At 45.5% G+C, this 13,335-nt stretch overlaps 1 protein-coding gene across 1 annotated transcript; it reads left to right on the top strand.

The window, feature by feature from the left end:
- Positions 1 to 2,086: 2,086 nt before the first annotated feature.
- Positions 2,087 to 12,654, top strand: CHAF1B (chromatin assembly factor 1 subunit B). The gene is made up of 13 exons (XM_062515237.1): positions 2,087 to 2,970; positions 4,173 to 4,305; positions 4,438 to 4,555; positions 4,955 to 5,058; positions 5,931 to 6,027; positions 7,165 to 7,249; positions 8,141 to 8,234; positions 9,241 to 9,310; positions 9,406 to 9,497; positions 10,500 to 10,662; positions 10,921 to 11,373; positions 12,079 to 12,170; positions 12,533 to 12,654. The coding sequence occupies exons 1-13, from the start codon at positions 2,818 to 2,820 to the stop codon at positions 12,652 to 12,654; spliced, it is 1,776 nt and encodes a 591-aa protein (XP_062371221.1). The 5' UTR covers positions 2,087 to 2,817.
- Positions 12,655 to 13,335: the final 681 nt, after the last annotated feature.

Here is a 13,335-nt window from a genome sequence, read left to right as displayed (position 1 = left end):
TCTGGAGTTGGACTGGGCGCACCAGTACGGAAATGGGGTGGGAATGGCTCAGTCTGGAGTTGGACTGGGCGCACCAGTACGGAAATGGGGTGGGAATGGCTCAGTCTGGAGTTGGACTGGGCGCACCAGTACGGAAATGGGGTGGGAATGGCTCAGTCTGGAGTTGGACTGGGCGCACCAGTACGGAAATGGGGTGGGAATGGCTCAGTCTGGAGTTGGACTGGGCGCACCAGTATGGAAATGGGGTGGGAATGCCTCAGTCTGGAGTTGGACTGGGCGCACCAGTATGGAAATGGGGTGGGAATGGCTCAGTCTGGAGTTGGACTGGGCGCACCAGTACGGAAATGGGGTGGGAATGGCTCAGTCTGGAGTTGGACTGGGCGCACCAGTATGGAAATGGGGTGGGAATGGTTCAGTCTGGAGTTGGACTGGGCACACCAGTATGGAAATGGGGTGGGAATGCCTCAGTCTGGAGTTGGACTGGGCGCACCAGTATGGAAATGGGGTGGGAATGGCTCAGTCTGGAGTTGGACTGGGCGCACCAGTACGGAAATGGGGTGGGAATGGCTCAGTCTGGAGTTGGACTGGGCGCACCAGTACGGAAATGGGGTGGGAATGCCTCAGTCTGGAGTTGGACTGGGCGCACCAGTACGGAAATGGGGTGGGAATGGCTCAGTCTGGAGTTGGACTGGGCGCACCAGTATGGAAATGGGGTGGGAATGGCTCAGTCTGGAGTTGGACTGGGCACACCAGTACGGAAATGGGGTGGGAATGGCGGGCATGTGGAAAAATAGCAGCACTGGTGCAATCCAGGGTGTTAATGGAATGCAGCTGAATTGCAGCGAGTTCTGCTTTCCATACAGGGATGCGTCTCCTCACCTTCAGAAGTTCACTGAGCTCGTGGCCTTGCACCATCCTGGCTTCTCAGGCAGCTCCTACTGCCATGGAGCTTCTCAGCACTTCCGTAGAAACCATTTTAAAATCCCCTGTCCATACACATCCTCCTCCCTCAGCTGGAAGGAGATGGATAAGGAAGGCTTGGATTCCATCCAGGGGTTTGTGGGTCAAGGTGTGGGGAGCAGGACTGGGACTCCCTGGGGTGAGAACTGAAGTTCACTTTTTAATTTTTTTAGCAGTTTAATAAGGCATAAAAGGGACAAAATCTAGTGCTGGGGTGCTTGGCAATCTGCCAAAAAGCACACCATTATCTTAAAACAATTTTTAGATTTTTTTCATTATATTGGTTAAATACATACTCATGAGGATTCACATATTCAAATATTCTTGTGAGTTTACATGTTTTGGGAATTCTTTAGTTTGCTTTTAACCTTTGACTTGCGTGTGTGTTATCCTGTAACATCCCCCTGTTATCCTGTTTTATTTTTTTCTTGAGGTTCTGTTTTGTTGTTTTGACACTTCTTGGTAACTGGAGAGTCAGTAATAAATTTTTCTCTTGGTGTCTTGGTTCCTGTTGCTTTTATAATTCGAAGAAGATAGCTTATAAATATATTGAATTAAGACAGTTATTTTACACTATTATCTGAGTGAGTTACACAAATAAAAAAGTGCATGGAGCTTGGAGCGGGCAGTGACCCCTCACGTTCCCCAGCGCTGCTTGCTCCGTCTGTATCAAACAAAACAATCGAAACTTTGCTGAATATCAAGACTTTCTGTTTCTCATTTATAACACGAGGGGCTGGGATGGAATTGCCAGATTTGCTGTGGCTGCCCCTGGATCCCTGGAATGTTCAGTTCCAGGTTGGACACTGGGGCTGGAGCAGCCTGGGACAGTGGGAGGTGCCTCTGCCCACTGGATGAGCTTTAAGGCTCCTTCCAACCCAAAGCATCCCACAGTGCTGTGATACAGAATTAATCTTATTTTGTGTGAGGCCCTCTGGGGCCCAGGAGCTCTCAGGGCTCCGTTTTGGGCCTCACCCCCTGCCCAGGAGCTCTTCTTCCCCTGGGCAAGAAGTGAAAGCAACTCATTTTCTCACAGTGTAATTTCTCATTAATATTATTATGGGTTTGGGTTTTGTTTTTTTTTCAGGCAAAATGTTTGCATTTGAAACAGGGAAGTTTGGGGATACCTTACCCTTTAAGACTTACTTATGTATTTCCGCCGGTCAAGCACAGCAATGCCTGTAAAATCAAAAGAAAACAAAACAAAAAACAAAAAAGCAAACAACGGAAACCAAGCACCCTTTTGAGGAGGCGCAAGCATTGGGCTTTTCTTTATTTCAGATTTATTTGGATGTTTTTGCGGTTCCCCCGCCCCGGCAGTCCCTGAGGGCTTCTGAGGGGCGGGCGCGCGCATGCGCGGAGCGGGAGCGCGGGAGCGCGCGGGAGCTGCTCAGGTGAGGGGAGGGGGACCCGGACTGGGGGAGCCTCGGTGTTTTTGGTTTTTTTTTTTTTTTTTTTTGTGTTTTTTTTTTTTTTTTTTTTTGGGTTTTTGGCAGTGGGATTGAGGGTCCTCGCGGTCTCAAGAGCGGGATTAGGGATCCCCGGGTTTCCGGGAGCGACCAGCAGCTCCTCTACCCTTCCCCAGCCCGCGCAGGGCCGCCCGTGCCCGCTCGTTGTTTGGATTCCGGATGGGGTCGTTACCCCCAAAATAAATTTTTCTCTCAAGTGTTAAAGCGATGCACAGGGCTTGATACCATCTTCTCGCAATCCCCTAACAGGAATTTCAGCCGTAATAACCACAACTTTTAGAAACAGCCTTCCTCAAAGCATCCTGTCAATGACTACAGGGCGGTTCCAGGCTCTGCCAGCGGTGCCTGCACAAAGTTTGTCCGCCCGAGCCGTGAGGAACAAGAATTGATGTTTGTTCTGTTTGTTCCAGGAAACATGAAGGTCATCACCTGTGAAATAGTGTGGCACAATAAGGAGCCGGTTTACAGCTTGGACTTCCAGCATGGAGCGGATGGGAGGATCAATCGGCTGGCCTCGGCTGGGGTGGACACGGCCGTGAGGGTGAGTTATGGCCAGGGCCTGGGGGCTTGGTGTCCAAAATACCGGGTTGGTTTTGTTATCCAGAATATCGGGCTGGTTTTGTTATCCGAAATACTGGGTTATTGGCAGGTACGTGCCGTGGGGAATGGATGGTTTCAGGGAAGAGTGTGAGGTTATCCAGCTGTCTGTAGAATTATTGGGTGGTTTGGGTTGGGAAAATTATCCAGTGCCACCCCTGTCATGGCAGGGACACCTCCCCCTGTCCCAGGCTGCTCCAGCCCCAGTGTCCAACCTGGAACTGAACATTCCAGGGATCCAGGGGCAGCCACAGCAAATCTGGGAATTCCATCCCAGCTCTTCCCCACCCTCACAGCCAGGAATTCCTTCCCAACATCCCATCTAACCTTAACTCTCCTTTCTCAGCATTTTAAGGGAAATATCCAAGTATGGGATGCAACCAGCAGGAAACTGAAAGGCAAAGTACCCAACCATCCTGAGTATTCAGATTATCCTTAAAAATTGTTGAAGATAGGTAGGAAATGAACACCAGCATTTTAAAAATGGCCTGCTCCAATATTCAAGTAATGCTTTCAAATGCTGTGTGCTCATTCCAGCAGCATTAGAGACCATTAATAAATTATATGAATTGAAATAATTTACATTCTTAATGACCACACCTCAGTCCACCACTTTGCTTCACTGTAAAAATGCAAAGGATTTAAATACATTTAGCACAAGCCTATTGTGGTATTATTTTTGTACAGTATAAAGCTGTTTCCTTTCTCACTGGCAAATTGACCTCTTCTTCCCTGATAGTGCATGTTTCAGGGATTTTTTTAATACATATTTTAGGGCTAGAAAAATGTCAGTTTTCTTTGATGTAAAAGATGCTCTCTGAGAGGAGGGTGAAGAGAGGAGGGGGTCGGGCTCTTCTGCCTCCTTCCAAGGGAAGGAGGAGAGGAGATGGCCTCAAATGGCACCAGGGGAGGCTCAGGTTGGAGATTGGCAAAGAAAATTTCCCTGTCAGAGCGGTCAGGCCTTGGGATGAGCTGCCCAGGGAGGTTTGGAGTCACTGTCTGTGGGAGTGCTCAGGAGCAGTCTGGATGTGGCCCTTGGGGACAGGGTTTGGGGTGATGCTGCTGCTGCTGGGCTGGCACTGGCTCATCCTGGGGGGCTCTTCCCACTTTGATGATCCTGTGACATCCCATCTTGCCCTTAACTAGATCTGGAAAGTGGAGAAAGGCCCGGATGGAAAAGCCATTGTGGAATTCCTGTCCAACCTGGCACGCCACACCAAGGCCGTGAACGTCGTGCGCTTCTCTCCCAGCGGGGACATCCTGGCCTCGGGAGGGGACGGTGAGAGCTGCTTCTCCTCTGTCTCATCCAGGAGCTTGTTGAAGTTAAACTAAATGAAATCCACCTGCATTATGTTTTGCATGAAGGAAAGGGAGTGGGAAGTGAAGCAGCTTCCTCTGATTTCTTCCACAGATGCTGTCATTTTGCTGTGGAAGCTGAATGACAGCAAAGAGTTGGAGCCCTTGGTTTTTCAGGATGATGATGAAGCTCAGCTCAACAAGGAGAACTGGGCAGTCATTAAAACTTTAAGGTAATTTATTTTGGTGAGTTTGCTTTTCTTTTCACTGTTTTTGTTGCTTTTATCATGTGGTGCAGTTTTCATTGTGTGTACAACTCCAGTGCTGTCTCCAATTTGCTTGCTCTGATACTAATCCTTTGAATTCCCTGTTAATGGGACTCAGCAAAAGGAGGGAGAAGGACATTTTAAATAATCAGGTGCTGACAGGACAAAGGAAAATGGTTTTAAGTGAAGGAGCAGTTCCTGGCAGTTGCTGACCTTGATGTGAGGAAACTTGCAGAAGTGCTTGAAGCACCAACAGGAGCCTTTATTTGCCTCTTGATTTTGTTTTTAACCTGAGGATTTACAAAACTCGCATTTGCACGTAGCTTTTAATTTTCAAATTAACAATTGGTTTCTCTTGCCTTCTAGAGGCCACTTGGAAGATGTGTATGATATTTGTTGGACCTCAGATGGAAATTACATGGCATCTGCTTCTGTGGATAACACAGCAATCATGTGGGATGTCAATAAAGGTAAATGCTGCAGTTCCTTGGAATTCCAGATCTGCTGCAAGTGTCTCATGGCATTTCCCTCCCAAAAAATGGGAAGCATCTTTCTCTGTGATTGTTTTCCTGTGTGATTTTCTGGGTTTATGAGGCCCTTCTATAAATGGATATAAAATTCTCTCAGGCCAACAAAATTTATGCCTAAGGAATCTGTTCACCTTGGAGTATTTAGGAAATAACTTCACACATTTTTACCCCCAAAAACTTGCACAAACATCTTCTACATTCCTTACTCCACTTTTTGGTGCAGCATGGCCTCAGCTCTGTTTGGGTCTTCCTTTTGAAAAGCTGTTTATTTTCTTTGAAACTTGTCAGCTTCTGGTAATTCTTTGCAAGAAGGCAACACTTAAATAATAGGAAAAATCCCACCTGTGGTATTCACCAAAATGTTTCTGAAATTCTCTGTAACTTTGCCTCATCAATGTTTTGGCTCTGAGACCTTCCCTTGTGGAACATCAGTGGGGTCAGAGAGCTCCTGCCTTTGCTTAGCTGAGTTCTGATATTAATTTAATAATAATTCTCATTAATTGTTAAGTTTGCAGTGAACAAACCTTAAACTAGCACTTGAAAAGCAACTTTTTCTGATACTCTTATAAGCCACCATCCAATTAACACTTTTATGTTTAAAAATTATTTCCCTTTTTTTGGTCCTTTTTTGGTCTTCTTTTTATATCTGGTTTTTTTTGTCTTGTTTTATGTCTGTTTTTAATGTATGTTTTGTCTTTTTTATGTCTGTTTTCTCTTGTTTTGTCTTGAAGCATTTTTTTTGTCTTGTTTTATGTCTGAAATATTTGGAGACACATTTGAACTTATGATCTGAAACCTATTTGTAATTTCAGGACAGAAAGTTTCAATATTTAATGAGCACAAGAGTTATGTCCAAGGAGTAACCTGGGATCCTCTAGGCCAGTATATTGCAACCCTGAGTTGTGACAGGTGAGCTCTTGCTCTGAGTGTTTGCCCTGAATATTCCTTTTTCCAGGAGGATGAATTAGAAGGAAGGATACCAGATAAACATGAGGTTTTAGTTTTTTTGTTGTATAAGCAAGTTGATCTGAAAGTAAAATGATATTTTAGTTCATTTTTTGGCTTGTGGTAAACGATTCCTGCAGTCTCACTTAGCAGCAAATAAATTTTTTTAGGAATGTTCCTTTAGGAATTAAGTTTTCATGTTAGTGATCACTATTGACACTGCTAAGAGAGTGCTGCATGGTTGTGTTAATGAGCTGATAAATCCATCCTTGGGGCTGGAGCAGCCTGGGACAGTGGAAGGTGTCCCTGCCCTGGCAGGGCTGGAATTAAATGATCTTTAAGGTCCCTTCCAACCCAAAGCATTCCATGATGATATGACTGATGGAGATGTAGTTTATTTTTAAGGTGAGTTCCCACTCTTGAGAACCTATAGTGCAGGAAGGAACAGCCTGGCAGTTCCCTGGTTCCTAATTCCCTTATTCCTCCATAAATCCATGTGCTGGGACTTCCCAAACCTTGTGGAGTCCAGGCATCGCGAGGGGTTCATTGGTTCTTTAGTCATTAAAACACATCCCTCTGGTGGTGTCTCATGAGGAGAATTTTAATTAATGGTTAATTGGTGGTCCAGATTTATAGCAGACTGAGGAGGGAGGTGCTGGGGCATTTTTGGGAGACCTGAAGTGGAAGGAAGCTCTTCATAGGAAAGGCTGGCAGAGCTGGCATTGTTCACCTGCACAGGAGAAGCTTTGGGCTGAGCTCAGGGTGGCCTTGCAGGGCCTGGAGGAGCTGCAGGAAACATGGAGAGAGACAATTGCCAAGGGATGGAAGGACAGGACACAGGGAATGGCTTCAGACTAAAAGATTGTAGGGTTGGATGGGATACTGGGGAAAAAATTCATCCGTGGGAGGGTGGGGAGAGGCTGGGATGGAATTCCCAGAGCAGCTGTGGCTGTCCCTGGATCCCTGGCAGTGCCCAAGGTCAGGTTGGACACTGGGACAGTGGGAGGTGTCCCTGCCTATGGAAATGGCAGATTTTTCATGTCCCTCCCAAGCCAAAGCATTCCATGATTCCCTGCTGGCTGAGCCTGCTCTCCCACACAGGGTCCTGCGAGTTTACAGCACCCAGACCAAGCGAGTGGCCTTCAATGTCACCAAGATGCCATCGGGCTCAGGAGCTGAGGGAGAGGTATGTGGTGAGGCTGGGAGCTCTCATTATCTCAACTTTTCTGTTCCATGAAACCAAAAGATGGAATATTTTCCATTCAAATAATTCCTGTATTGCAGGATCATCAAGGTTGGAAGTGACCTTCGCCCTCATCCACTCCCACCATCATCGCCCCCAAAACTTCTTGCTGGTTAAAGCAGTAGCACAATCCCCTAGTTGTAAAAGTTAAAAATAGTGTGGGGAAAAAAATAGTTCCTAACAGGAAAAACTTCAAATATGACTGGCAGTAGCTGGGAGTTCATTGATAGATGTGACAGGGTAATAATATTTGAAAGTTAACAGCCTAGAATTTTCAAGAAGGTAGTTAGATTTTGAAGAAAAATATGAATTAGGGATAATTTAGGAAATTCTAACCCTAAGAGAGAAAACAAAGAGCTTTTTTTTCCCTCCCAAGCAGCTTTAAGTGATAGTAAAATAACACCTTCAAGCTGGCTATAACTTTGTTAATTCCTTCTATTCACTCCTTTTCTTTTGGGGGGGAAAAATATTTTTAAGAGTTTTATAGACACTGAAGAACAGAAGTTCTTCAGAAGTTCTCTTTCAGCCTCTAATCCTGGGCTTAGAACGAGCTGCCTGAGCAGCACTGGGTGTTAAATAATGTTGTTCTCCAGGTTATGACTTTTTTGGTGGCTGGTTTAAGGTGACAGCTCTGGGAATGTTTTCCTTTGCAGCTCGAGAGGGATCAAGGAGCTATTTTCCTTAGCTGTGAAGAATTTATAGAGATCTTGAAGGAGCCATGGCTTTTAAAAGGTTTCATTTGAAAAGTTCCATCAGGCTGGAGGGCCCAAGTGGATGTTTTGTCTCTCTGGGACATTCCTGGCCTTTTCCACAATCCTGTTTTCTGTGTTGCAGGCGAGGAGCTTTCGGATGTTTCACGACGACAGCATGAAGTCGTTTTTCCGCAGGCTCAGCTTCACTCCTGATGGCTCCTACCTGCTCACTCCAGGTGTGGGGACATCTCCTGGGACTAGGGCTGTGTCACTCAGGGTGGAAAAGATTCCAGAGGTCCTGGAGTCCCAGCTGTGCCCCACGGCCACCCTGTCACCCTGAGTGCCACATCCAGGTGACACCTGCAGGGATGGGCACTGCAAACCTCCCTGGGCAGCTCTTGCCAAGGCCTGAGCAGCCTTTCCATGGGGAAATTCCTGCTGCTGTCCCAGCTGAGCCTGCCCTGGCCCAGCCTGAGGCCGTTCCCTCTGCTCCTGTCCCTGTTCCCTGGAGCAGAGCCCGACCCCCCCTCCCTGCCCCTCCTGTCAGGGAGTTGTGCAGAGCCACAAGGTCCCCCCTGAGCCTCCTTTTCTCCAGGCTCAGCCCCTTTCCCAGCTCCCTAAATTTATTATATCCTAATTTGAATGTTCTTTAGTATTTCCTACATCTCAGGAATGCTGATTTATCCTAATTAAGCCATTCCTTATTCTCTCTGTTGAAGAAAATACAAAACTCCCTAATACTCAACAATCCACAGCATCAACTTTCTCCTGTGATAGAAATTATATTTATGGCATTTTGCTGAATAAATTTCAACACCAGAAGTCCTAAGATAGAAAGGAAGGACAATGGGGGTTTGGTTTTTTTGTTTTTTTTTTATTTTTGACTGGTCTCTCTTTGGGTCCTTCCCTCAGAACATTTTGCATTCAGAGTAAAAACATCTCTGCAAGGAGGGATCAGTGTGTGTGCCTGGCCAAACCCTGCTTTTATTGATGTCTGGCAACATCAGAAAGCAACTTTGAACAGAGAAGTGTGTAAGGGAAGCAAAACCAGCCCTAAATAAATATTTGGGATGCCTTTTAAAGTCGTATTCTGCTTTTGCCCAACTGACAAACCTAACTCGTGGGAATGAGAATGTTCCTGGAGAAGCCTAATTCCCAGGAGCTGGAATGTTTCTGGACACAGGGTGTGTGCTCAGGAGCTCTCTGAGGTGATGAGTAATGTTGGAACCTCTGTTTTTGCAGCTGGCTGTGTGGAATCAGGAGAGAACGTTACAAACACCACCTATGTTTTCTGCAGAAACAATCTTAAAAGGTAGGGCTTTAGTGAGATAAAAATCTGGGTTTATTTAAAAACCAAGGATTCAAATAGTGCAAATCTGTTTTCTGAACTCGTGGATGTCTCTGAAGGCCCGTGGGTCACCTGCCCTGTCCTGGCAAGGGAACTCTGGCTGTTCGCTGCTGTCCTGTGTACTTCGAGCTGAAAGGAGCCTCTGCTAAAGGTATGGGAAGCTTCAGGGACTGGGAAATCCCAGCAAATCTGGGAAAAGATGTGGCTGGACAATATTTAATGCCCCAGCCTTTGAGCATTCCTCTAAGACAGTGCTGTACCACATCTGAGAAGCTGTTTCCTGCTTCTGAGGTCCTGAGTTCACCTCAAGTCCCTCGTGAGTGGCTTTTGGTAGAGTGGATAAATGTTGTTCCTTGGCCTCTCAGGCTGCAGAAACGCTGTGAAATATTTTCCTTGAACTGTTAACCATTTTGTGTTCAAAATAAATAATCTGGTTTAGCACCAGAGGAGCAATGCAGTGAAGTAATTCCTGTTAGTCTCAACTGGCCACATCACAGAGAGTTGGAACAGTTTGCCACAACCACTGGTATTTATTCAAGGAAGCAGTGCTGGTGTTACTGGGCAGAACAGGAATTCTGAGCTGGGGACAGGACTGTGTGAAGTTGCACGAGAATTTATTTTTTATTTATTGAACCCAGCTTTATTGTGGGTCCAAGAGTGTTTATGTTTTAGCAACACTGGCATTAGTCAGGTGGGAAGGCAGAGCTTGGCTCCTTTCTTCAAAGGTTAAATGTGTAGTATTCCTTACAGGATTTACCTGTTCTATTTCCATCATGATTTTAAATCTGTGGTGTTGCAAAGGAAGGAGATGAGGGTCTGCACTTGGTCTCTGTAGCTCCTCTAAAGGGAGACTTTAATATTAAAGTTCATGTAAATGTGCTGAAAAATTTCAGCTGGAAAATAGAGGGAAAAAATTGCAAAACAAAGCAGTAGCAATCCAGAGGGAGAAAGCTGCCAATTTTTTTTCCAACTAAGAAAATAAAGACTAAATTTCAGACAACATTCAGAAATGTTAAATTTTACATTTTATGCAAGCGCTCTCTGCTCAGTGTTCGTACTGATTGATGATGTAATTTTATTCAAATTTATGGCTAAGTGCAGTCACCACCTTGCAATAAATACAAGAGAATTCTCACTGTTCATTTCTTTGCAGATGAAATCAGTCCCAAATCCCCCCCTGCCCTGTTTAACCTCCCCTATCGATTGGTGTTTGCTGTTGCTTCTGAAGATTCTGTGCTTTTCTATGACACTGAGCAGTCCTTCCCCTTTGGTTATGTCTCCAACATCCATTACCACACCCTGAGTGACATTTCATGGTAAGGAATTGTATTCCTAAGATTTATTGTGATGAGGGAAATGTCCTTTTTCCATGTCCAGTTCTGCACAGCACTTTGGGTCTTGCTTTGGGTTTCTGTTTCATTTATGACACACATTGGTCACTCAGTGTCTGAGCAGCAATCCATCCCTTTTTTTTTTTTTTGCTGAGTAAATTAGAGAATTACAGCTCTTAATCAGTTGGGTGAGGGTTGAAATAAAATCTTGGCCTTTAATGGACATAAATAAATCCCAAACAGGTCCAGTGATGGATCCTTCCTGGCCATTTCCTCCACGGACGGTTACTGCTCCTTCGTCACCTTCGAGGAGGATGAGCTGGGAGTGCCCCTGAAGGAAAAGCCCCAGATCCATGTCAGGACTCCTGGTGCAGCAGCAGACAAGAAAGCCAAGAAGAGCCAATCCCACAAAGTGATTTCCCCAGGCTCCAGGCTGGCAGAGGGGACCCCTCCCAGCAAGGATCCCCCACTCCAAGCCCGAACCCCCAACATTGCTGGGAAGGAGCTGCCTTCCACCCCTGTTGGCATCAAAACCACTCCAGTGTCATCCCCTTCCTCCCCTGCTGGCATCCAGACCATTCCAGTGCCACCCTCAGAGGAGAGGAGAAGCAGCCAGGCCAGCACCCAGAGCAGCAGAGCCCCCCAGCCCAGGAGGGTCACCCTCACCACTCTGCAGTCCTGTTTCAAAACACCCAGGTGAGATTTATGGTGCCCTTTCCAGTCATAAATACAGGGGCCAAGAAAAAGCTGTACTTGTGCTACAGTTAAAGGCTGATCTTTGCACACAAATTCCCAGCCCTGGCTCTTGAGTTGAAACTCTCTTGATGTGGAGTTGTTTTTTTTTGTTGTTGTTGTTGTGCTGCAAATGAGAGGTCAAAACATCTAAATTTTAGGTTTCTGCCTGAAATGTGAAGCAGCAATTACACCTGATCCTTCACAGTTGAGGTATCTTGGCCAGGAGTTGGACTTTGATCCTTCCAGCTCAGATCCTTCTGTGATTCTGTCTTCGGGTGCAGTTTTCTGTACAAAAATGGTACCTGAAGCCTTCAGCTGCCAAGAACTGTTTAAACGCCTTTTGCCAAAGAGGATTTTAAGAAGAGTGCAAGTCTAGACAGGCCCTCAGTGTGGGACTTAAAGCATTGATTAGGTGATGTAATTTTTTAGAAATTGCCAATAATCCAGGTATTGACTGTATCAGGGCTCTGAGCACCCTGCTTCAGTGGAAGGTGGCCCTGCCCATGGCAGGGGGTTTGAAGTGGATAATGCTCCATTCAACTTGTAAAACGTGAAAATCTGAACTACCTTTGCAGTTAACTGATTCTGTATGAATTTAATCTTGATGTGAAGTACTCATAGAAATGATGTCTGTAAAGCAGTTGAACTCTTTCTGCTCTTTTAAAGGAGAATAAACTTGATTTCCTTGAAGCCAGACACCCCAGCCTCTGCATATCCAGACCCAGCTCCCATCCCTCCTTCCTCAGAACAGGAACATGGTGAGTTCCACAAGAACTCTTAATACCAGCCAAGTCTCTTCCCAGACAGATTTTTCCATTATAGATTTGTATTGTAAAAAAATCCTCACTCTTAATTGCAAATTCTAAAGCTTCTTTGTTGTTTTGGTGTGTCTGAAGGGTGCTTTGGGCAATATGAAATGTGTTCTCCCTGCTCTGGGGCAGCAGATGGTGACTGTCCCTCCAGTTTTGTACCAGTGAAACCAAGGATAAATTTTCCAGCTTTTCCTTTGTACTTCCAGCTGATCGTTGTTGCAGGTGCTGGACTCTCTCAGACCAGGGTTGGGATTTTTTTTAAATTTGAATTACTCATTTCAAATTATTTTCCTGTCTGCTTCTTCCAGAGAGGCCACTGCCATCTGATGAGAGCCTCCAAGCTCCCCCAGCACCAAAACGTGCCAGGATTGAGGAATTGTCCCTTCCTGCACCTGCTGGAGACCAAACCAGCTGTGAACCCAACAAATAAAGGCTGAGCAGAGCCCTCACAGCCTGAAGTCAAAGCAGCCATGTCTGAGTGCATTTCTTGTTGCAAAAATTCCATCCTCAATTCCCAGTTCAAGTTCCCTGTGCATGTTTGATGTAGAACTGTGAAGAAACTGACAGTAGAAGACCCAGATTTCAGCAATGTGGTTCTGCAGCAGGAGAAGTAGTTGGGAAGTGACTTCAAGAATAATGAAATCAGGGAAATCTGGGGATTAAAAATCCCTCCAGTAAGATGTGAGTCTCCATCAGAGTCACTAAATCCATGTTTAGAAAGCCTTATGTCTTCCAGGAACTGTCTGGCAAAAAGCATCAAATGCATTCATAAGATTAGATCTGGTCCAAGACCTAAAAAAAAAAAAAAAAGGAGGAAATTGTGTCATTGCAGCATTTTGGTTTATTTCTTGTGTAAAATAATGCTCTCTAGTAGCTGTGGGGTGGAGCTGGTTCACTCTGAAGGCAGCAGCAAAGCTCAGGACTTGGATGTGGAAGCAGAAATGGGAAGATTGAACTGCAAGAAAGGAGAAAGCAAAAAGAAGAAATCCTCTGAAGAACTGCTGTAAGAATGAAACAGCAGAAAGTTCTTATTGTTTCATTTCTGGACTTAAAAAAGAAATGCAGGTGGGAGATTTTCCTGAGGCAGCAGGATTTGAGTGTGTACATTGAA

Source organism: Cinclus cinclus, chromosome 2 (genome assembly GCF_963662255.1).
Source record: "Cinclus cinclus chromosome 2, bCinCin1.1, whole genome shotgun sequence".
Taxonomy (NCBI): Eukaryota; Metazoa; Chordata; class Aves; order Passeriformes; family Cinclidae; genus Cinclus; species Cinclus cinclus.
The sequence above is the reverse complement of the archived record's forward strand: the minus strand, read 5'-3'. Positions and strand labels throughout refer to the sequence as shown.